The 26,791-nt window shown below is 41.0% G+C and overlaps 1 protein-coding gene across 2 annotated transcripts in view; it reads left to right on the forward strand.

Moving 5' to 3' along the window:
- Positions 1 to 1,633: 1,633 nt before the first annotated feature.
- cadm2a (cell adhesion molecule 2a) overlaps positions 1,634 to 26,791 on the forward strand; it is a 211,828-nt gene continuing 186,670 nt past the window's right edge. For both annotated transcript variants that reach the window (XM_083927084.1, XM_083927085.1), the window contains exon 1: positions 1,634 to 1,824. In XM_083927084.1, the coding sequence (XP_083783210.1) occupies positions 1,764 to 1,824 (61 nt within the window). In that variant the 5' untranslated portion in view covers positions 1,634 to 1,763. The remainder of the gene's footprint in view (positions 1,825 to 26,791) is intronic.

The raw sequence follows: 26,791 nt of genomic DNA on the forward strand, positions 1-26,791 counted from the left end.
CTCTATTTTGAATTCTGAGCCCATTCTACTTGTACACTGCAAAAAATGATTCACTCGTCTCTCAGGTTTTACCCCGGCGTTTCTGAGAACAGTAAAGTCCTTTTGAAACATTTGAGGTCATGGAAGCGATGCATTATACACTGTATTTCCGTGCACTAAAATCACACTTGAATAGATGAAGCATTTTTTAAGTTTTACAGCAGCTAACTCAGATAAGCAACAGCACACCTCTGCATATAACTGGTCATAGGAATAGAGAACCAGAATTGTATGCCTTCAAGCTTTTCAATTCCTTTTTTTATGAATGCCGATATGTTTTTCTGACATTTTTGTTGTTGCAGGCCGCTGGAAACTTGCAACAAGAAGGAGTCATGGCGGGGAAGAAGAAAGAGTCCAAAGCATGAATTACAATAACATTAGCACCACACAGGTAGTCTTGGCAGAGTTCTTCTTTGAAAATCCTGAAAGCCTAAATAAATAAGAAAGCTGTGCAAATATAATCTCGTTTCATTTACAATAAGGGAATCAATACAGAATAAGACAGAAAAGTAGACTCTATCCAGCATTGGCATCAATAAAATCGTATCAATTCCCATCCCTACATATACATTTACATATATAATGACATATTCATCTTTGCTACACCTCTTGCTGCTGCACAGCAACATTTCTATAATGAAATGTAAGTGATTTATTTTGCTTTTAGTTTTCAGGCGAGGTATTTAACAGTACCTCTCCACAGTTATAGTTTTGTTTATAAGTACGTGTGTATAAGTGTGTCATTGTTTATGCATGACGATGTATTGTATGTATTGTACCTGAATGACTAAGGGATGGCAGTAGCTCAGTTTGTGGAGACTTGGTTCTGGGAGATTGGCCCAATTCAAGTTCCACACGACTAGTAGTTCGACATGTGCCCTTCCATCTGATACCTTTCTGCTAACAAATGCATGTGTATGTGTGTGCATGTGTGTGAAAAATAAAGTGTTTCTTTCTTGTTTTAAATAGAATTAATGAAACAAGGAAAGTTCTGCCACTAAGGAGCAACGCACATATGATAAGTAGAGATAAGAAGAGACAATATCATTTATTATGAGGGAAATTGTTGTGCAGCAGTTTCGGAACGAGGTAATATGAAATATGCCATGTCTCCTATAGTGGTTCACTTTAAAAATGTCCAAGATATTTTGATATTGATATCTTTTACAGTGTGATTCATACGCTTCGCCCCCTCCCTGCCACCCCCACCCACTTCACTTTCCCTAGGGTCTTGGCGATTGGTTCACCTTTCATGTCCGTCAAAGCTGTGTGGGCGGAACTCAAACAATCCACTCGTGCTCCCTGCGCTGTGGATTGTGCGCCACAGCAGACCTAGAGCGGGGCAGACAGTTGTACAGCCGCGGCAGCGTCTACTCTGTTGTTACCGGAGCTCTCAGTCCCTGAGGGTTTTTTCACAGCTGTTCAGAGTCTCGCGCACTGAGCCTGCTATCTTACTGCTGGTGCATCCCCTGAAATTGTTGTATTGTTTTTTTTCTAAGGAGCGAGATCATTTCCGTTTTCAAAAGCAACACAGTCTACGGGTCGTGAAGTCGGTTGTGTCAACCTCTTTCCCCCCCCCCCTGAGACGCACAAAAGAAGCGCTCCCAAGTCCACCTGGATAGCTGACAGACCCCGTCCGGACCGGTTTCGAGGTGCAGTGGGGGAGAGACGGTGAGGAGAAGTTAGCGCGGAAGGCAAGAGAGCAAAGAAACAGAGAAGACAGGATGAATCTCAAGAGTCATTTGATTTTCACCCTCTACACAATTTATGGGATTCTTCTGAAAGGTGAGTCTGGAAGGGAGTGATGCGTACGTGCGCGTGTGCTTTTGTGTGTGTGTGTGTGTGTGTGTGTGTGTACTCGCCCATGGCCAGCGAAGGATACAGCCAGGTTTAGGAAGGGTGATAACGCGCGGTCACACGAGGGTCCTGGCTGCAAGATGCTGAGCTCTCCTCTCCCTCTCTCTCCCTCTCTCTCTCTCTCTCTCTCTCTCTCTCTCTCTCTCTCTCTCTCTCTCTCTCCCCCAAAGGCTGTCTCTTATTCTCAAGTGACTCTGCCTTCGCGTGTGTGTACGTACGTGCGTTGAATGCGCGTGCGTACGCAAACGTGATACGAGGCAGCCGGAAAGCCTGTCCTGCAACACATCTGGGATCTGCTGGATGTTTAATGTTCAGTAATTGAATGCTCAGGAGGACACGCTGCCCTGTGCCCAGCCCATACAGACGTCCTGCTGCGTCTGCGATGTGTTGTGTCCTGTGCTTGCGTGGCAATGACTAAAAAATTAGCCCGCTATTGGAAGTCACACCTCAGCATGAAGTAACCCACCCCATAGTTGTGTTTTTTTTTTTTTTATACTTGCAGCACTTTGATGAGTCACGGAGACACTGGCAGCGTTTTATGCATCGAACCGTTTTTGATGAGAGGTTCACAGTCATGCAGATACCAGAATCTTTTTATTTTATGATTTTGACTTGTGTTGCTTCTGTGCAGGTGTGGTGTCTGTCTCTAGGCTATAGCGCGCACTGCCATCTCTGCTGTTGTGTGCCTGCATGATGAGGTTTTGTGCCTCAAACGACTTGTATGGACACGCGTACAGGCCTGATTTGAACGACTGGGTTCTCCATTCACTTCTTAAGTTTATAGTTTATTTTTCGCTATGATGCTGGGAATCTTAGGATCAATCTTCCTGTGATATTCACGACACTGTTCGGGGAGTTCTGTGCTTACCATTTGAGATGAAAATCCATTTGGCGAGGCCTGAACTCAAGTGAATATGAATTTTCTTTTGACCTCGGGACTATTTGGCAGAATCACAAGATAATCAGCTCGCAGAGTTGTCTAAGCCTCAGATGACCCGACTGTAAACACACTGGTGGGGTCAAGGTCACAGTGAGGTGCCGCCCGTTTTTTACTGGCATAAGCATTAAAGTGGAACTAAAATAAATAATTAGCAGTAAAATGCTGAGACAGTTCTACCATTAACTTTCATTTTATACTTAGATTTCTAATCTCCAAATGGCTTAAATAGATACATCTGTAATTAACATAAACAACATCTGGGCTACAATCTTTGACGGTTATGATCATTGAATGCATATATATCAATAGAAAACTTCAGTCTTCACATCAGGCTCATATTTTGAGGACTACATACCCCACTTTACTGCTTTTTTTAATTATCTGTGTAGAGTATTTTTTTCTTCAGACCAGTTTCACTTTCACCAAATCTGAAGTTGCATTAACCCAGTGGTGTTGCATGTGGTAATTCCTCAGTGTAGAAATCAATGTTAAGCACTTGATGTCATCTCAAGTCTTGAGGCATCCAGTGAAAAAGATCATTCATGTTAGGAGCTAAAGGGGAACACTTCTTCTTGAGTTTCTGGACTGGTACATTCAGGCTTTGTGTGTTCAGCCGTGGCAGGAGGGTGATGGATTGATGAACAACTGACAATCTAACAGCACGGCCAATCATATGAAGATGCATTCAAGACATTTTGTAAAAGATTTATTAACGTGAAAGTCTTAACTTTATCTGCTGTTTTCCACACGAGTAAATGAGAAATCCCAAATGAGACCTCATTCGTGCTTGATTCCAATGATCATCTGTTGTTGTCTCTTTGAACACTTTGAGTGTGTGTGTGTGTGTGTGTGTGTGTGTGTGTGTGTGTGTGTGTGTGTGTGTGTGTGTGTGTGTGTGTGTGTGTGTGTGTGCGCGTGCGTGCGCATGCTTATGAGAGAGCGCGAGAGCAGTCCTTCTTTAATAACCGGAGATGGTTCTTGACTTAATGAATTGATATGTAATGAGGTATCTTAGGGTATCGGCTATATCTGACAGCATTTATTGACGTCCGGGGCCTTTATTTTCCTCTTTATTTTCCTAAGGATGGCACATCATGAGAGCACGTGCACTTGTATGTGTGTTTTGCATATGTACCATGTTTGTATAGCTTAACGTCTGCAGAGGCCTAAGCGGAGACAGAGGGTTGGGTTCATTACATGTGTGGCTCTCCCCATCGCACACCCTCACCCATCACTCTTTCTTTCCCCGCCTAACCCTGAAGAGGATAATGCTAGGCTGCTTGATTTGAACAGTCATCTTGCGGTGCAAGACCTATTATTGTATAGGTTCCACACAGCAGGCAGGTCAGCCTCCCCCTGAATGAAGTCTATCTAACCGAAGCCATAACAGTGCGCTCTGTAAATGACAGCTGTTTCAGCCCCTCTGGCCCGGTGCCAGCTGGCATCAAGAGATCCAGCCATTCTGAATTTCTATTACCGACTAGACCTGCGTCTGATATAGTGTGAACGTGAAGTGTCGTAATGGAGGTTGTTGTTTACCAACAGCCCAAGTTGTTAACATATTATCCAGTGTTTTTCATGTGCCCAATGCCGGAGCCGGAGAAAACAGCCTGTTATGCAAATGTCACTCTTACGTAAGAGCGTCGGGGCTGAGCGGCAGGCGAGGGTAGATAGAAAGAGGCAAGAGAGCGACAGAGAACGAGGGAGATGTTGTAGAATGGAGGAGTTGATGTGGGAGGAGTGGTGTGTAGGAGGAATGTGCAATCAATCACACAAAAGTGTGTGTGATATGTGCACTGGTTGTTGTTTTGCTGTTTGGAAGCCTGTTTATCGCTCTGCCTGCCTAGTAGTCTGTCTGTTTTGAACTCTGATCTTGCTAGCCTAAATACAAACCCCCGCTGAGGGATGTGTTTATCCTCGCGGTGAGTCTAAGCTGCTGAGGGGCTGACCCTCCATCCCTCTGTACTTCCATCCATTCCTCCCTCGCTTCATCCTCCCATCCTGGTGTGGAGCTTTGTACCACAGCAGCGTGGGAAAGCTTCTGATAACAAGCGGCCTTGTGTGTGTGTTTGCAGAGCCACTGATTACACAGGAGAAACAAGATGTTCTCTCTTTTTTCCTCACTTGCACTCACCCACCCACTTCTGTGTATTTGCGAGCGTGTTCATTTTCATGGACACGCTTTGACGGGTAGAACATGCTCTGTACTGTATACCGATGCCATGAAGCTTCGTTACTGAAAATCCTCAGTAGAGCAGCACTGGCTCAATGTGCATCACACAGACACACACACACACACACACACACACACACACACACACACACACACACACACACACACACACACACACACACACACACACACACACACACACACACACACACACACACACACACACACACACACACACAGGGAGCTCCACTGAGGATTCATTGCTGCTCTGCCAAGGGATTTCCCATGATCAAAGCCAGTCTTTTGTTGGTCCAGGTGTTAAAAAAAGTTAAAACAGAAAGGAGGCGGCAGCTAGAGGGGAACGCTGTTGGATTCAGAGCTTACAAGCTCTTCATGGCAGAGCAGAAATGTGCCTCCCCAGAAACACTTCCAGTGAACCTGCCACCTGTTCCGACTATTTCTCAAATCAGTAAACATCTGAGGCAGGTTTTTGTTTTGGGTATGTACAACTATGATAAGTTAAATACAGACACTCTTACAGTGTGTTTAGACATAGGGATAAAATGTGGCAGGAAGAGGCAGAAGGCCAGTCATTGTTAAGCTTAACACACATGTAGTCGCAGATGGTAGAGATTCACAAAAACGGAACCTAGCAAGACACCATGGAGGAGGGAAAAGTTTAAAGCTTTATGCAAATGCACTCTGATGTGCACAGCTCAGCACCCAAACCAGCTTGTGGAAATCTTGCAAAATTGGATGCACCTGCACCGAATGGCGCATCATGCTAGTCAAGTCAAGTGCTTGTTTGTACAGCACATTTACCAACCACAATTGACTTAACATACACAAAATACCAACACAAATGAATAAAAAGGCAAACAACAGCAGGAACAGAATAAACAATTAATATATATTTAATATATATTTGGTGAAATAATTGCAAGATGAAGTCAAGGTATCAAGCTCAACTCAATTGAACACCAACAAGAAGAGGTGGACAGATCAGACTTTATTATTTTACTATACGAGTCCAATAGGGTTTATTTTACCAAGCAGATATTCCCTTCAAACCATAAAAAACAGAAATAAACAAACTGATTTGCCAAGCAGCACTATTCTAATATCATAGGCTTGTTTACATTGCTGTATGTTCTAATGATAGACTGACGAGTAAATCATTTAGCAGATATGGCATTTGGAATAGTTTCAGGATGTTATTACTACAAATAAAATTAATTACATCATTATAATATGTCCGTCATTGGACTTTCTGTTGTCTAAATATCAGCATCTGCCATTTAAAAACCCGTATAATTCGACCATTAGTACGTATGTGCTCATTGCTCAATATCTCTCAAAGCTACAGATTGAGTGAGAGGCAAGATTCTACCTGTTTGTCTGCTTGATGTGTCACTGTGTGAACACACTGATATGAAGACTGTCCTCTGAGAATATGGCCTCACACTTTCTCAGCTGGTGAGGTTTCATATATAACTTCCACATCTCCAGCTCTCCCCATTGTGTGGGCACACAAACGCATCACCAAGGCTTTAAAGCAGTTGCTCAGTTTACTGTATTCTGCAGCAGGGGGTTTATTGATCCTGGAAAGAATTGCCCTACACAAGAGTAGATACTTTAATATATATGTAATTGCAAATTGCACAACCTAAAAAATCTATAATCCTGTTGCCAGGCTTAAATTCATCACATTTGTAAGAATGTCATTCTAAGAAATGGTAAAGGATTTTAGCCAAATAATAGGTGTTATCTAATAGAATCCTGTGTTGGTGATGCTGTGACCTCATAGCTTCCTATTTACATTTCAAACATGTTTCTAATCCGCAAATTAGGATTTCTGTACAAAATCAATGCAGAGAAAATTTAGATTAGTATTTTGGCAGCAAGGCTCTGTCTCATTTCTCTTAGGCAGAGTGAAATTTTAAAGCCAGCCCAAAGCGAAAGAAGGGAGAGATAAAAATACAGCCTCCCATGGAGAACTGGGAGAATACGAGCCCACAGGTTGATCTGGCTGCAACAGCAATGGCAGCGGCAGCAGACACCCTAAATAGACCTCCCAGTAGGTAAAAGAAGTATGCAAGCTCAGCTAACATATGAGCTAATGATACTTTTCTTCAAAGTTAACATGCAGTTATTTATCTACACAAGTCCCAATATGAACTAATGTGCATTTATTGACATAAGATTTATATGCTGATACAAAAAAAAAAACCATCCTTACGGTTAGAAAAAGGATGCTGGAGGTTGCATAAGGTGTTCATTTTATACATGCTTTCTCTTCACTATGGATTATAGCACTGATTTGATATGATGCATCAGTCTTATAGAGAAACTTAGGGAAACTTAGTATTTTGGTGAAGTTATCTGGTAAGTCTTGATTGACAAGCAAACTTCTCGGATGTTTGGCTTCTTTTGTTTGAGTCAGACTTCAGCAATCAGATATTATCTACAAGCGCTGGGGCGATATATCAAGTTTTTTATATAGTATATATAGTTTTTTTATAGGCTGTGTTATCGGGTGTGCAATGCATCAGTCTGTGTGTATGTGTGCATGAATATGTGATGTCTGTATTAGCTTTGAATTTCAAAGGATTAGCGAGTGGCTAATCTGAAGCTCCAGTCTTTGACAAGCCATGTGTCACTAATCTCAAACACTCTGGAATAAAGAGACACAAACACAATCACCTTTTGAATTAAAAGTCTGCAAATAGAGGACGTGTAATCTTTCACCTCCACCCAGGAAAAGGTAAATAGAGGCTCAGACTGAAGTAAAAGAGAAATTAAGTAAGATTATGTAAGATCATTACATTATTTACTGCCTCTCTTTCTTTCAAACACACATATATGCATGCTTACAAATATAAACTTTCAGTTGAACCTAATGTGCTTTACAGGTTCATATTTCCTCCTCTTAACAACTCTTAGCCTTGATAATGTTCTTTTCATGTTGTGTGCCCTTTCATCTGACGGATTCTTTTCATACAATTCCCCAAGGGCTTGAGACTGGGTAGTACATGTTACAGCTATAATTTTCTTCAACAGAGATAAAGATATGGACAGCTTTGACTCCGCCTGGTCCCTCTGCTCTTTTGCCCTGACTCTGATATTGTTTGGGGACTCTGTGTCTGTTCTTGACAGAAATGAATTCAGCCCAAGCAGAGTTGGCCAATGTCATGTACAGTGACGTTCTTACACACAGAGCCATATGTGTACACCAAAAACAAACAAACACACACACACACACACACACACACACACACACACACACACACACACACACACACACACACACACACACACACACACACACACACACACACACACACACACACACACACACACACACACACACAATGGCACAAATACACATGCACACTTATGCACACAAAACCCCAACAGTGTAAAGACAAAGCAGTGAAACAGCAGCCACAGTTTTTTTCGTTTTCAGCGACTGCATATGCTGGACTTAATATGGGCTGAAGCTTAAAAGTTTTGGCTTTTTAAAAAATTGAAAACTTTTCTCTGCCCTTTTCATGACCCAGATTCAGAGACTTTCTCTGTCCACAGACATATTTTTCAGTCTAATCAGGGTTGACAGGAAGGGTAAATTCACTGTTGAAAAAGGGTTGGAGGAAGAGTAAAAGCAGAATGGAGAAGGGAGAGAAAGATACAGCTGCTATCTCCAGGCTACACGATTTGGAGGTTGAGATAGAAACATACCAAGAAATCTCTTCTCTTTTCTTCTCACACTGCAAATAACAGTCTGCAAAAGCAAAAGATCCGTTAAAGGGTGTCCAGTCAGTCCATGAACAGGAACCTATACCCCTAGAAAATGCTACAGCTGCTTCCCCAGTCACAAATCATATTTTTCCAAATAACTGCTGCTATTACATAAAGTAATCCCTAAATTGATGGCTATTTAGCATTTCTAATAAATACTGAACTTAATTTAAGTTAATTTCTCATTGCTATAATTTTGTTTCCTTGTCTTCAAAATTCAGCAGTTTGCAATATATATGCACCAGTTGTTCCATGTGTGTACTTCTATCTGACGTTAATATCTTGCGAAACATTGATTTAGTGCCTAATTGCATAACTTGAACTGTAACAGTAACAATATGGAATTATGTCATGATCCTAATTGAAAAGCAGGATTTACTGCATCCACAAATACAGACCTATGCACTTGTTTTAGCACCATGGTCTCAAAAGAAGCCTAGAAGTAGCTAAAGCTAATTGAAATATAATTCCCCAAAGACACATGTTCATGTTAATTGACTTTGTGTGTGTGTGTGTGTGTGTGTTTGTGTATGTTTTTGTATTCATACTATCGCCAGAAGTCACTTTCTAGTCCCTTGTCTAATCATCAGCTTGAGGGTCGTCTCCTCACCCCCCACCCCCCAACACACATCTTAATTGAGTGTTCGAAAGCTATTAGACACTCTTTTGCATGAGCACCATTTAGGAACACATTAAATATAGTGAAATTATTCAGTTAAAGTCCACTGATGTCTCAAACTCAAATAGAGCCACTCCTTCCATTGTGGCCGGAGTACCACGGAACAATAGGGCTTTACATGGGAGCAAATGGAGCATTCTTGCAGGTTTCTGTGTGTATTCTGGTGCGTGAGAGAGAGAGAGAGAGAGAGAACGCACGTTTCAGTATGTGTAAAGGTTGTAATTAAAACTACAGGTGTGAAATTTAATCCAGTTGAAAAGGTTTCACCTATACCCTTCTTAACACACAAACACACACACACACACACACACACACACACACACACACACACACACACACACACACACACACACACACACACACACACACACACACACACACACACACACACACACACACACACACATTCAAAGGGGCCCTCGTTACTCATTAAACCATCATAACATGTTTATGTAGTGTGCAGTAAAGTAAAAGTTGCAACCTGAACCTCAGCGTTGCAACCTGGAAGTGCATTTAGAGGAGGCTTCTTTGGTACGCTGGGTATAGTTCCATCTTCATCTGGGAAAATACAGGTATTCGAGTACATTTCATTTACATTTTCCCACACTGGTGGTAGTGGCCTTGCCATTGTATTCCTCCAAATATCTCAGTTTCTCTCTTCGTAGTTCTGCTGTCATACTGCATGATGTCTTCCATTCAGTTGTGCTTAGTGTCGTCTATATTTTCCTACTAGTATGGATCCAGTTTCTAAGGAGAATTCCTAAAACCCTGTATTGGTTCTAAGTTTGGAGTCTAGCCGCTTTCTGTGTAGAGATTGCTCCAAGCCTATTGTAGAGGGAGGGAAGATGGAGTCAAGTGAGACAATTTATAACAGTTAAAAACCAAATGAACTGAGACCCTTGGCTTGGGTGAGCGAGCGGCAGCATACATAATGCGCCTTAGGGATTTCTTTTCCACACACATTGTGCTGCGCTGTGTGCGTGTGTGTGTGTGTGTGTGTGTGTGTGTATGTGTGTGTGTGTGTGTGTGTGTGTGTGTGTGTGTATGTCAAAGCCAGCTAACACACAGCACCCTGCACCATCTGTCTCTGTTTGCCACATTGCAAATCCATTATATGCTACACAACATTATTCCCCCCATCCTAAGTGGCACACACCCCTGAGCTTACTTCCACTATCCTACTGAGTGGAACGGTGACAATTTGCCACCGCATACACATCTTTGTTAGAGATGCTGTGGCATGTTTCCAGCTGGATTTTAATACATATTTTCATGCTCCATTTGCATTTTTTGTAAGTTGGTGTTTAGCATTGATGCTTTCAGATTTTACAAGCCTGTTTGCCTGTTCCTGCTGCTTCATGTGGGAATTTGTGTGATATTTTCAGCTGGTCCCTTGTTGAACTGTCATCTAACTGTCTACTTTAATAATCCTGCCACCTCCAGAATTATTAATTTTTGCATTTTGGCAGATATATTTAACAAATGCACAGACACACACACACACACACACACACACACACACACACACACACACACACACACACACACACACACACACACACACACACACACACACACACACACACACACACACACACACACACACACACACACACACACACACACAAACACACTGCATGGATCTGGCTAAGGTTTGGCTCAGTAGTTTTATAGCTAACTCATCTCCACTTCTAATCAAAAAGCTTCCCCAGCCCTGAACCTCCTGCTGAGGAAACAAAGAAGTTATTATGTTTTTAAATGGTCTCCAATTACGGGTAATTTCCCTGCCTATCTTAAAGCTATTTGCTTTTCTCTCACTTCGCTCCGGTTGGGTAGAGCAAGCATTGTGCTTTGCGAAAATGACGACTAGACACGTTAGACATAGAGCAGATGCATTCTTTTGGAAAGGAGAATGGCCTGCCTGTCTTTGCTCTCCCTCTCTGTTTCTCCTCATATCTTATCATTAAAAAGGGGAAACACAGTTAACTCAATTCCTCCTTTATCTTCCTCATTAGTGTTTGTCTCACAGTGCACTCAATTACTCAGTCCATCACTTTCCTTTACCCAAAAGTCAAAAGGTTCCACTGGCTGCAGTGAGTCAAAATTCTCATGTAGTGAGAATCCAGTAAGTTTCATTAGTGAGTAGTAAGTGATGCCAAAACTGTGCATTCATGTGTTTCACATAACTATTCTCAATATGTGATGTGTGCACTGCTTGAGTGCTTTGGAATAATGTTAATATAGCCTCATCAGTTTGCAGCTTGATGCTACATTTGTATGTTTACATAACTTTTGTACCGCTACTAAGAGCCTTATTGCTATGGCATTTCACAGTTTTAAATGTTAATCTATAGCCCACCTGGGAAGTGCATTTAGCACAGCTGGATTAGTTTTGATGGATGGGATTTCAGGTGTAACCTTGGCTGTATGTTTCATCTTTTGGCAGCAATCATGTTTGACATTTCAGTAAGTAGAAGCTTTTCTATCCTCTTGCATTCAAATCAGAGGATAAACAACTAACTACATGAGCACACTACATCTAATAACTGCATGAAATGTAGAATACAATAGTCAAACCATCAATATTATGAATAATATAATATAAAATAATGTGAATAATGGTAAAATACTTCTGAAACAGGATTTTTGTATATTAAACCTATTTATGCAGATAAATTAAGCCTCATCGCACCAACTGGGGAGCCCACAGATCCCAGGGGTATACTTTTTGTCATATCCCACATTTGGTTTATTCCGTCACTTAAATTGTTCTATTTCTGTTTCTGTTTCAATGAGTGCTTTTACTTGCTTGTAGGGCGACTATTCAGATTTTTGTTCGTTGGGTAGGTATCAAGGCTCAAGTTAAGATACTATGCAGTTATACATCGGCATAAAAATTTAAATGTGACATAAAACACCCCAGAATTTACAAATTTCCTTTTTGTTTTTGGTTCAGGTTCATCTGGTTCTTTGTTTGTTCTAATCAATTTGCACATTAGTTTTTTTGATGTTAACGGGTTAGTCAAACTTTTCACCCCACAGTAAAATAGCTTCATTTGCTTCACCATTGTCTCTAAAACAAATGCCTGTACTGTACGCATGCCAGTAAATGCACCAACACCTGTGTACACATTTTGCTGTTGCTGTACCTATTTTTTGTATGCTGAAAGGTGGCCATGAATTGGTTGCCAATTTCTCAAAATGGATGCCGTTGGTAACCTGGCAACTGTTTCTTTTGAGCCCTGGTAGGTATTCGGTTTTCAAATTTTATGATTAGGATATTTGTTAATTTATTTTTTTTTTTTACTACAGAATCCATAAAAAAAATAATTCCTTCAATTTAACCAAAAGACAGGTGAGGCAGCACTGTGTTTCAAAAACTGGTATTCGGGGTAGCCCCACTCCCTTGTTTTTATATTTTTTTGATTTAGGAGACACAGAAGGTCGTTTTTAATTAATTTTTTTTATTTTGACTCTGTCCAACTATATATTTCTCTTTCTCACCCTTTGGAAATCCATGCTATGGCTCCAATCCCATATAGGATTGCCAACTTGCTAATGCTGCTGTATGTGTTTCCAGTTCAAATGGACCAGCTATAATGCTAATCTCTGCTAATCCTCTGAAAAGCACCCTTAGAGCAACATTATCATGCTACTCTGTAGTTGAGATGTTTAGTGGAGGAGAAGGGGACAGCAAAATGGTGAATGGAGATATCAGCATAGCAAATATTAAATCATAACAGCTGACATGCACAAATCCTCACCCCAGTGGTCACCTTCCAAAAGCCCTCTTCTCCGTACACACATAACCACACCCGCAGGCACACACATGCGCACACAGGGCTGCAGACACGAGCTATTACTAAAGAGACAGGCCAAAATCTCCTGGCGCGGCAGTAATAAAGACACAGTGTTAACCACAGTTGCACTGAGCTGGTAAATGGTAGCCTACTCTCCAGGACTAAGCACTGATCCTAAGCCCTTGTCGTAATGCACTGGTCACCCTAATCCCGACCTTATTAAATGTGAGCCAGAAAGAAGCCATATCTTTAGACTGTAGTAGATCCTCAATACAGCTGGCCCTAGCCCAGGCTCTTTGACACGAGGTGACCTTTATATGACATAATCCCAGAGCCACCTTTCACCCCCATAGTTATTATGATCATGTCAAGGTCCTTATAGAGTTACATTTGGAGTTTCCGATAAATCTGGAGGCATTTATTTAGAAGAAATTGGATTCTAAGAAAAGTGCAGCGTGTAAACAGTAGAGAATCCAGGAATACTAAGCCTATATCGGAGATTTCCTGTTTGATATGGATCATTTCCATATTCACACACTATCACAGCGCAATATTATACCCTGTAATACAGAGAGTGGTGTTCCATATCATATTGCACATGGCAGCAAGAAATAATTTGACCGTAATATGAAATAATGAGAAATCTTCCGTCAGCTGAAAATCTACACCATTTAACTTACATGCTCATATCCATATTGCAAATACAGTGATTGCCATATTTTTCTTATCAGAGACCTTTAATCAAAAGCTGTGGTTTTGATATATTTCCACAACATTGAGGTCTGCTCCAACGTTGATGTCTTCTCATGTCCCAATTTGATAATGCAGCTGAAAGATAATCATGAAATTGATTCATTTTCAGCATTACCCTGCTCTTTTATAAACACGTGGTTCTGTCATGCTGCCATCGGAGAGGTGGAATGTGTCGAATTCAGCGCTTATTGCTCAAACTTGTGGGTTCATTATATCTACAGTGGAGATGGTTCTGCATATATATGGTTCGTCCCTCCCATAGACAGAAAATGTGACATTTAAATCAATGCCACTTTTCCACTTTAAATTAGCCAAAATCACTGACATTATGGTGCATCACGTCTGTGCGCAGTATGGGGCTGTTTGAAATATCAGTGTATTAAGGAAAAATAAAAAAAAACACACGCAACTGCTGAATGTACTTGTGAAGCAACTAAGTAGACATTTATTTGCTAATTTGTATCAAATTAGGCCTTTTAAAGCATGACGCTATACCAAACAGAAGTACTGCTTGAACTGCTTGCAGTGCTTTCATCCCTTTCCAACTTGATTAGAAAAATTAATAGCATAATCCCTGAAGTCTCAGCAGTTCTCCTGATATCCACTGGGTACTTGTCATTCAAAGGAGACGACCTTTGATAGAAGAGATAACAGGAAAGAGAAAGCAGAGAATGCATCAGCAGGGGAAGGCGATGGGTTGTTTTCGGATGTTAGGCGAGTATATTGCGCCTGTGGCTTGGCTGGGATCCTGAGTGACATGTTAGTGGCCACTGCTGTGCCAACGCTCTCTTAAAGCCTCGCTGTGATAAGATGAGATGAGGCAGGATGAGGGTTACAGCAAAATATTGCGTGTATGTGTCATAAATGGGTTGTGGGTGAGGGGGTTGAGAGAATTAGAGGGATGTGTGGGTAATAGGATGGATGGGGGAGAATAGAGGAATTTCCTATATCGTATCTTCTCCTCCACGACATACAGACAGAAATTTGGAGCAGAGATCGATTAACCCAGACAAACCTAAATTTGGAAAAATAAATAAATAAATGAAAGACAATGCAGTGTAAAAAAAAAAGAGCTAAAAGAAGTTCAGCCATGCATGAGATATTCAGGAAATATGATCCACATAGCTTCAGTCTTGTGCTCAAACACATAAACTCACTATCTCACATATACGAATATATGCAAGCACAAGTTTAAACCATTTATTATGCATGTAGGCACAATCACAGAGAAAAACAGTAACACTGAAGAGGTGTGTTTCATAAGGTCCATTTCATGTGGCTCTTTGAGAAGCATTTCAATGAATGCGGTAAAAAATAGTCGACACATATGTTTTTTTTTCATCTCTTTTCTATAAGTCTCTCCTTCCTCTCCTCCACTCTTTCTATCTTTCTCCTTCTTATCTGGATGTTTCATTTCTCACCTACCCCAATCACCTCACTCACCAGAATCACTCGGGGCTTTCATCTTGGCAGGGTGCTTCCTTTATGAGAATACTCCAATTGGCAGACAAGTGCCCTTGTCAGACACCATTCATTGCACTTGCATAGATATGAAAAGTGTTTTAACAAGCACCACTGAGTTTTGTGGTGCAGCAGAAACTGCATACCAATGGCAATGCAGATCCTGTGACCAAATTAAAGAGGCTGTGAAGTTTGGAGGCAGTTATGTTGATGTCCTTGTCATACGTATAAAGTTTTACTGCAGCTGCCCCATGGTAGGGAGTCAGTAAAGTACTGAGCTGGATACTGTTATATATTTTTTTGAATTTGATGCTCTTTTCAGCATAACATTTGGTCAAATGTACAGTATATCCACTTAATCTTGGCTGTGACAACAATAACTTCCAATTGCTATTCAGATTCTTAGGCATACTGTACAACCAAGTAAGTTAATAGCTACTGTATATTCTGAGCAAGAGAGAGTGGCACAGTAGCCATTTATCTATGAAATGGCTGTTAGATTCAACATCAGGACAAAAAAAACAGTGGGAATCGATGAAGTACCAATATAAATGAAGAGGCTGCTGTGAGGTCGCATCAATAAAGTTAAGGGTTGTTGTTTTTTTGAACGGCTACTGAGAAGGCTTTAGATGTTGTCTACTTGTTGTTTTTTTTGATAAGGAAGTGTTAAAAGAGATGGCTTGGGCGAAAGAATAGAAACTTCAAAACTTTCTCCAACTCAACAACTCCAAACCCACTACCAGAAATCTAGGTGTCATCTTTGATTCAGACTTCAAATTAATTCCCCACATCAATAACGTTGTTCAGTCCTGTTTCCTCCATATCAGAACCATCTCCAAAATCAAACTCTTTTAGCCTCACTTTACTGGCTCCCTGTTCGTTTTATAATTGATTTTAAGATTTTACTGATCACTTTTAAAGCTTGCCAGGCTCTAGCCCCAGGTTATATTTTAGAAATGCTGACCCGTACAAGCCTGTTTGCAGCCTTCGATTCTCAGGCAGGGCCCTTCTAACTGTTCCAGAGTTGTGGCTCAGAACCAGAGGTGAGGGTGCCTTCTCCACCACGGCCCCTCGGCTTTGGAACGATCTACCCAAGGAGCTAAGACTTGCTGAATGAGTAACTTCTTTTGAAACACTTCCTCAAACACACTTTTTTAATTTATTTTTATTTTCCTTATTTTATTTTGGATTTATTTTACTTGCTCATTTAGTTTTTATTTTATGGTCTTTTTGCTGTCCTCTTACCTTGTCATCTGTTAATGTCATTTTTCTTGTTCATCTGTTGTTTTGAGTGTTAGTAGAAGCGTCCTACTCTGCAAATAAACAGTGGATGTGACATAATGTATTCATAAAGCTATTTTCATGACATGACGCAGATTACACTGCGGTCACGTATCCGGTTCAAAAACATACCGAGTCTCTTGCTGATCGTGAATTTATAACTTTGTCAACACACCCACTCGCTCTTGTTAATTCTCATGGGCTCAATCAGACATATCACAAAACTTGTGCTAGGGAACTTGCCAGATAAAGTCTGTTTTATTTCCGATCCAACTGATTTGAACTAGTAAGTACTGTTCAACTGTTTTTAAAAAATATACTGTATGTAAAGCAAATTATCATTCAACATTCATGTAATGGTGCATACCAACATGAATTGATCTTTACTGACATGCCCTTATTGCACCTCTTCCCTTATAGTGAAGCAGTCATGTTAAATAGTCCTGAGTGAGACAAAAATGGCATGGGTGTCTGCTATGACATTATGTTGCTCCAGTTCTATTTTGGCTCTTTGTGCTGGTCAAATTATATGAATGGAATTCAGGAAACTCTCTCCCAAAAGTAACTTGATCTTCTGCAGTCAGCTACAGCAAGGAATGAAATGTCTTAGAAGGAGATAATGTCATCATAACTGAGGCTTCTACATCCACCGTACAATGATCTAAGCCACAAGGATACTGTCTCTGAAAATATATAGTGCCTGCTTTATAGACCATGACATATAATTTCCTCTCTTCGGAATGATATGAACAGTGCTCTGTTTCCATCAGAATGCAGCCAGGCTATACTGATGAATCTGTTTCACCAGCAAGCTACGTTCTTTTTGTTTCATTCTCTGTGTCCTTTACACTCTTTCTCTCCCTCTGTCTATCTCTGGATGAAGTGAGATTTCAGCTTCATATCATTTATGCAGCTGAATTGCTGCATGAAGGTTATGTGCAGCCAAATGAGTCTGCATGCACTGTCTGTCAGAGATCATGTCTGACCTGAGCATGTGTGTCTTGACCTGTATAATGTTTTGTTATAGCATATAAATTCCCCTAATGGTGTCAAGACATCAATGGCGGTGAAAGAAATGCAGATGTGACTTTTGGATGCAAGCTCTTCTTGTAGATGAAGGGTTAATGGATTTGGTTTGGAATTTGATTTTCTGAGGAGCTTGTTGAATGCGACCTGGCATTGTATCCCAATCTGGGGGCTGCCTAATGCCCATTGATGAATGCAGGAGGCAGGGATCAACACAATACTGACATCTGGTTACAGCAACAAGATGGTTGGTTAAGGAGTGTGGAGAAAGAAATGTGACTCGTTAGAGAGGACATAGTTGGAACCCCAAAAGGCAGCTGACGGTAAACAATCTATGAATGAAGACTTTGTGATTGAACTTTTGCTAACCTCCAATCATCCCATAATCAAAAATATATCCATATACATATTATAAATTAATCTTGAATCAAAAACAAAACAAAAAGCCACTTTGTAGTAAAAGGAAAAAAATATGATTTCTATACATTTATCATCATCATCATCATCATCATCATCATCATCATCATCATCATTTTCCTGCTTTTGTAAAGTGAGCGCTCTCGCTCCTTGTTAAACACATTAGTAGTCCGCTGGTGCACGGGACATTTTACATTTTTTCAGGGGCATATTTTACAGCTTGTTCCACACATTCTATGAATAATTGTGGACCTACAGCATCGAGGCGACGTGACAGTCTGAAGCTTGCGTGCTATTAAGACACGATGTAACTCCTCTGGATCAAGAAGGATGGGGGATGACATCCTCGTCACTGCCTGTAATTCGCTATGATTGGTTGATCGGCACGTCTTTAGGGATGGCATGAGGCGGCGACATGCTACTTCAATCACTCACATCGAAACCAACCTGTGATGCTGATGAGAGCGGCGTAGGGAAAAGCCAAAATGAACAGTCGACATCGTTTCCACCAACAAAAGTCTTCAGAGCCGTTCTCTGGCGTTCCTTTTGAAAAATAAATATTGGCTAGATTCGACAACACTGATGAAATAGCAGCATCGCTGATGACGTCTGCTGCCTTGATGTGAGCTGCCAAAGTCGTTTCTCTGTTATGTCACATCTATAAAACTCCGCCCGGCGGTCCTGATTGGCCTGACCATTTTTTGAGGAGCCTGAAAGCAAATCCAGATGGTTGAGTGGAGCTAGGCAGAGTTAAGACGAAAGCAAGGCGGAACAAAAGTCATCTGGAGAGAGTCAGGTTATCTGTGCAGAGCATAGAACAGCAATGGATAGTAAAACGCACATGCAGGGAATGACTCTGCAAAGGACACAAAATGACCCAAACTCTTAACAGCCCTTTTAATTTGAAGTTTTAACAAGGCTTGGTCACAGGTACTTTGGGATTTTATTTCCTGCTGGTGTTAATTAAATTTGCAGAAGCAAGAACAAAAGTTGGAACGGAACAAAGAGAGTTCTTACTATTTTCCACTTTCAATTGTATCAGGATGAAAATGATGCCATTAATTTAACACAGTGGCACTTAGTATGCTATTGTGTGCTTCAGTGGACTCCGTGCCACAGGTGACAAAGACACATTAAGCGTAATGAGACTGCATAAAAGTTTCACAACTGACAATCATGTACATATTGTAAGCTACTTAAGAGCTGCAAGGAATATGACATCCGTCTGACTTTGCCTCTGTGTGTTTTCTTTTTTTGATGTGTCTCCTAGAGGGGAAACATGGCTTGTTTACAGTGTCTGTAACGACAACTAAATGAAATCACATTTCCCATCAGTCAGTGGGCTAATTGAGGCTAGCTCTTCCATTAGTTGTCTGCTCACATCTTCTTTGTAGGGAGCCAGACTGATCAATGCTCAGGCAGAGTTGGATACTTGGTTGCATACATACACACACCCTAACTTGCACATATACACACAAACACGCATGCACGCACGCAAGCACACACAAACAAACACACACACACACACACACACACACACACACACACACACACACACACACACACACACACACACACACACACACACACACACACACACACATTTTTGCACTGCTCAAGTTTATGACAGGTACAATCATTTTGTGTCATTTTATCTTGTCCGTACTGAAAATACAGCTTTATCTTTCCCAAGTGTTTTCATTTCAACCAGTCATTTTTTTATGTGCAAATATTTTGCATGCAATCCAAATGGAAAAATAGTTTCACTGCTGTATAAGCCTCTGAGACACAGAGGTGATACAATCAAGGATAATACTTTTCACTGCTCCGAATGTATGTATTAGGGAATGGGAGAGTTGAGCTGCTCTTTCTCCATCTTTTGTGGTATAAGAAGGAATTTGGCTGTTCCCACAGTCTTGCAAATCCCGCCTTCCCAAATCCTTTCTCAGTAATTCTGTTGTCCTGCCAACGGTGAGTGAAAGCGCAGAAGTGCATTATGGACTGGTCATGCATGAGTAACGAGGGCCCCTTTGAATGTGTGTGTGTGTGTGTGTGTGTGTGTGTGTGTGTGTGTGTGTGTGTGTGTGTGTGTGTGTGTGTGTGTGTGTGTGTGTGTGTGTGTGTGTGTGTGTGTGTGTGTGTGTGTGTGTGTGTGTGTGTGTGTGTGTGTGTGTGTGTGTGTGTGTGTGTGTGTGTGTGTGTGTGTGTGTGTGTGTGTTCCCCGTAGAAACCTAGTTATTATGCAGTGGCCCTAAGTGGCCCTGTCCTCCCCAGTTATGCACACTCAAACCTACATATCAGCATACGCACAAAAAACACACACATCAGCATTCATTAGACACTTGCTTCTGCAGTTCACTGTAATGAATACACCCACGGGATCCTTCAGCACCTTTTCCCCTCTCTACCCCCGTGCATTTCCCCGCACAAACCATCTGTAGCAGCGAGGCGTTAACAGTAAAACTCACAGAGTATGATTTCATATTCAGAACAGGTTGCTGCGATCTTCTTTCACTGTGGACAAACCATGCTATGCCAAACCTGACTCAGTTAGTGAAAATCAAAGTGTGACAATTTCCCACACGACGGAGAGAGATCATTTTGCTGTTGGACGAGGCAGCAGTTCGGATTCAGTGTTGTGAGGATTATGGTGATACATTAGTCCAATCTGTGTTGATCTAGCAAAGCAGGAGATGAACAGCCCGTATGTCCAATTGTCATTTGGATAGGTTTGGCTTTGCATCACGTCTGCTTTGGTCCAGTGTGTCTTGGCGAAGCTTTCAGATGCTTTACTATGTTTGCTTTTCAATACATTTGTCGTGCCAGTGCAGACAACTGTCATCAGCAGAAGCACACACTGCTTGCTGTCCACTTCTGTTCTCGCATACCTGATTCAGCCATATATAGAACTATTATATAATTATTAATAAATGTGACCATGTATATTTGATGGCATATTCATCCCGCATGATAAGCAAAATAAGACTTTATGCGGCTTTTCTGTAGAAAGTTGTATACACACATAATAAATATATACTGTGTGTGTGTATATATATACTTGTCCCTATTCACTCTCAGCATTCTATTATTTTCCATTGGAACAACAGAAAACAGACCTACTCTTGCTAACATGACAGAGTGCAGACATGCAATAGCATCATAAGCAATGGCTTTAGTAGAAGTGAAAGCCCTGCAACAAGAAGACATGCTGATTTTGACTCCCTAGCCGTGTGTATGTTGCTTACTGGAGCTGTCCAATATTCAGCGCTTACATGTAGGGTTGGGCGACTGCATCGCTGATGGCTGAGTTCATTGCTGTGTCTTTTGTGTGTGTGTGTTTGCTGATTTAATGGTCTGCCGACAAAAAACAAATGAGAACCTCGTCATTTGAGACTACTTAACAACAATATATTGGCAATCGCTGGTTTTGGGGCTGGTGGTCATTCACCCAACTCTACTCACATAAAAGTAGAAAATTACAGTTCCTTAGAACCTTTTGAATCCAAAGATTGTATATTAACTTCCCCGAATAATATATAGTAACAAGTCCCCGAACATCATAGGATTTCTCACATACCACTCATAGTTCCACATGCACCGTCAACTACTTGTGTCTCTAATCTCAGCCCATGTCAGTGTCTCAGTCACATGCAGGTCAGATGAAATCAATGTGGCTCGCCAGGGATCTTTATTGCACATAAATCTCTGTCTCTGTCTCTGTCTCTCTCTGTCTCTGTCTCTCTCTGTCTCTCTCTCTCTCTCTCTCTCTCTCTCTCTCTCTCTCTCTCTCTCTCTCTCTCTCTCTCTCTGTCTCTCTCTCTCTCTCTCTCTCACACACACACATGGACACACACCTTTAACCAAGGTCATGTGTAACTTGTTCAGCATGCTGAGGTGTATTTGCTGATGTTGCGTCAAACTCTTTACACCCCCACCCCCAACTGCTCTCACGATTTGTTCTGTGTGGGGGGTTATTACACACACGCATGTGTGTATGCGTTCATGCATGTGTGTAAGCGCACAGACATGCTGTCATTTTCCCTTGCTACAGGCACAGTTGGGGTTTGGAGGCTCGTATTGTTTGGCTTTCTTTTAGTCACATTCTATTTTTGTTGTGCCTCAAATGCAGCATGACTTCTAGCCCACGGCACAGTATAGTGCAAGCTAACGGAATGCCAGTGCGCAGGATTTGTTTTATGTTTTTGTTTATGTTTATGTGTCTATGTCTCAAATCAACCAAAACCCCACTGTTACACAAGATGTGTAAATAAATGATTCAGTACCAGCAGAAATCTAATGGATTCATCTTTGCTCCTCTCGCTGTCTGTCTCTGATCGATGTGGCTGTGAGTGTTTGCGTAAGTGTTTGCTTATGTGTCTTGATGATGTGAAAACAGCCAGTGAATGGTTAAATAATGACCAGTCGTGGCAGAGACAGAAGCTTTGAGGCTCTGGGTTTTTCTGTTTTTCTCAGCCTCTCAGCATGCAGCCAGGCAGAGCCAAATGTCTCTGCAGGGTCAGCTTTGGCCCCCTGACAGGCTGACGAAGCAAGCGCTGTCTGTTAAGGGCCAGGCCTATTAGATGATCAGAGATCACGTTCCCCTGACGCCGCTCTGGCTGGGAGGCCTCCACTCCCTCTTTGAGGCTGGCCCAGTGATGTGCATTTGTGTGCATGCATGCATGCATGGAAAATGTATGTTTGAGCACTTTATTTCAGTTGCTTTTGGAAGTTATTGTATTACGTAAATAAAGTATACTTTGGTAATTCAGTAAATTAAATGATACAAGTCACTGTCATCCATGCATCCTAAATGTGTGTTGGACAGAAGGTAGAACAGACACATAAGAATGTGTGGGCTTAGTTCATAGGGTGTTGTTCTGTATGTAGTGCGGTAGCCCAGGAATTAGATTTATTCCTATAGAACCATTTCAAGCAGACATGGTTGCGCAAATTTGTTTGCATACTGAGAAGCTGAGAGAAACAATGTATTAAAACCTTTAAATACTCTTTCTTTCACCGCTGTTCATTATTGACTGTTTGCCAACTGCTTCCCACCAGCAAATATAAAAGGTATACACATATACATATATAATACACATGAATATTCGCTAGCCTCTAGCTAGCCCTTGTCATGCGGCAGGGAGCAGCACTGTACGTTAGCTGTCGCTGCTCCTTCTTTACAGCCGCTGATATTGACAGAACTAAAACAAGCCTCGTAAGACTGCCAAAAAGCACATCTTTATTTTGCTCTATCTCAGATGTCAGGATGCCGATCTGTGTGTCGGAAAAGTTTCTTTTCTAACAGGTGTTTCGTCTCTCCATGTTTGACCACAGTGGGCGAGGCCTCCGAACCAGGAATATTTAAGGGCGTAACATGTTAATGACGATCGAATTCAGCGGCCAGATTTATCAAGGCCCGCTCATTCGTACGTTGAGATTGGTCAGATACGAATGTTTCATAAATCACACGTGTGTCCTGTTGTACGACCAATTATGCGCTCAGATCTGCGCCCGTTTTCACTCAAGATTGATAAATGAGGGCCAGTGAATTTGATTTACAGGAAACTTGAGGTACTGTGGATCATAATTGATCAAGCAAGCACATTGCCATATCTGTAAACATAACAGAAGGGGATTTTTATGGGTAAGTGAGAAACACATTTAATTCATCCCTTAGCCTAAGGTTTTTACCCTGGCAGATTTGTTATTGTCAAACTGGAGTTTCTCTGATGGTGTCTTGGTGTAGGAGACCAAAACAGGCCAGACGTCAGTACTTTTTTCTCTTTTTTTATTCATCAAAACCTCTCCCAGCTCCTTTTCTTCTACTCCCTTTCTGTCTTTGTTTGGTTTGGTTTTGTTTTGTTTTCACCCACTCTCTGTCTTTGTGGTTGAAAACCATGATTGGGGCAGACAGACAGCTCCAGATTTCATTAAATAACAATCCACAATAACACTGCATATTGCCATCTCCAGGCCCATTGTGTTGGTTTGTATCACTGTGTGTTTGTGTATAGGATTCTATTCCTCTATTCTCTCTGTGCATTGATTAAGCATTTTCGTGCCTCCAGAGGCAACAAGTTTTTGGGTTGTACATACGTACGTCTGTACATGTATGTTCCATTTTTGTGAATGTGATATCCAAGGAACCCTTGGAGGGAATGTCTTCAAAATTGGCACGGATGTCCACTTGGACTCAATGAAGAACTGCTTACATAATGGAGGTCAAAGGTCAAGGTCCCTGTGACTTAAAGTCTGCCCGTCCCATTCTTTTGACCACAATATCTAAGGGACAAATTGAGAGATTTTCTTCAAAAATGCCACTAATGTCCACCTGGACTCAAATATGGACTAGATGATTAGATTTTGGAGCTCAAAGGTCAAGGTCACTTTGACCCCACTAAATTCCCTTTGGCCATAACTCAAGAATTCCTATGCTAATTATGACAACATTTCACACAAATGACTTATAGGAGAAAATGATTAAGTGATGACATTTTATATCCGAAAGGTCAACTTCAATGTGACATTATAATGTTTCTGTGGGAGAGACATTTGGTTGGATACTGAATTGATGACACTTATCTTGAAACTGTGTTGAGTGTATGGTATAAGTGTTGTGTATCTTCTGCACTGCTGGGTTCAAGATGTGTTTGTGAAGCATCCATGTTTCGCAAAAAAATATACTTAATACCTTTTATTAAATCCCTTCAAGTTCTTCACTACATTATGGAAGTCCTGACAATAGAGATACAACTGATGCATTCCAAATCTACGTTTATTCTGAAGTAATCCACCCAACACCCACCCAAATTAATTATTTTCACAGTTTTAGAGACTTGCCTCCCTCATGGATATTTCACTCACCCTATACCAGTCCGAGTGTTTTCTCCATATGAAAGTGCCACTGAAGGAAGCCAACACCGTTCATCTCAGTAGCAGAGTCCACTCTGTAGAGTGCCCATGCAAAAGTATACAGAACTAAACATTAAGCTTCTGAAACAATCCCTGAAAACTGCAGTTCCTGGTGCATAAATTCGCACACTGTCTCCCTTAATGGGGACACTGGCACATTCGCCTGACAAAAAATTACCAGTTGTCTGAAGTGGACAGCTGCTCTGCCCTCTGCTACATTTACAGAATGTAATGAATATTTTCCTTTATGATGTATTATTTCAGAAACCCTAAACCCATCAGCTGTTAATCAAAGTGTTGTTTTTTTATGAACCAACCTACCTGATCCACGGATTAACTGCGGTGCCAGAAGACATTAACTACAATTAACCGCACATCACTACTGGAGAGACACGGCTGTAAACTGCAACTTGACTGGTTGGCGGAGCTATACACTCGCAGGGCAGTAATTCTAATTGATAATGTATCTACTTTCCAAAGTATAGTAAAACTGGATTTTAAGAATATTGAAAAAGTTTAACATTTTAATTGGCAACATGTTTTCTTCTGCCTCCTGTAGCTTTGGAGGTAGAATAGGTTGTCTGCTAAATGCGTGGTTGGCAGATTTATCGCTGATACATTCAGCCCACATGTCACAGTGCCCTTGGGCAAGACACTGAACCCCAAACTGCTTGTTTGAAGTTTTTAAAGCTTCCTTCATAAGTGCACATTTGAATTGTAAATCAACAATCGAATTCTGCACAGCTTTTTTGTCGCTATGCATTCTGTTTAAACTCTGCATTTCTGCACAGTTACAAAGAAAGCTGCCCTTCTAGAAACACAGTCTGTTTAGGCTACCATTAAATTTATTGAACATGATACATAACCCTAAAACATAACCATGAAATTTAATTACAAGAGGCATGTATTCACCAAGAAATAAGTGCACACAATTACTTAAAGTTGTTTTATAAAAGTAAGATGACTATAGTGTGTGTGTGTGTGTGTGTATGTGTATGTGTATGTGTATGTGTATGTGTATGTGTATGTGTGTGTGTGTGTGTGTGTGTGTGTGTGTGTGTGTGTGTGTGTGTGTGTGTGTGTGTGTGTGTACATTCATTCTGCATGCTCATGCTTTAGAGTGTCATTAATCAAGTGGAGTATTATTGTTTTCAGCATCTCGCTCAAGTCCACACATTACCATTTTAATGACATTACTCCCCTATTAATCTGCTTACCACACAGCCACTGGTGCAACTTATAAAACTATCAAAGAAGTACTTTGATAAAAAAGAGAAGAAAAAAACAAGGCCATAAAGAGAGAGGGAACAGTAATTAAAAAGCCACTCTAATGAAAGAAAACTCATAAACAAGAAAAAGGGATAAAAGAATGGAAAAAAGTGCATATGCTGCAGTCTTGAATTAGACATGCGACAAATAAATGGATGTTCCATTCAGACCAGAAACGCAGAGTGTGTGGCAAAACAAAGTCATGCTCAACACCTCTAGCCATATCCACTATACTTGTAACTTAGTGAATTCCCTGGACCCTAATCAAATAAGTAAATTAAAGTTGCCATCAACCTCTTGCAGAGTAGATTTAGGGGCTCAGGAAACAGTTTCCGAATGGTTTTCAATGTCTGAAAGTTTAAAACTACACATTATTTTATTTGCTT

The sequence above is a fragment of the Echiichthys vipera genome, assembly GCF_963691815.1.
Source record: "Echiichthys vipera genome assembly, chromosome: 14".
Lineage (NCBI taxonomy): Eukaryota > Metazoa > Chordata > Actinopteri > Perciformes > Trachinidae > Echiichthys > Echiichthys vipera.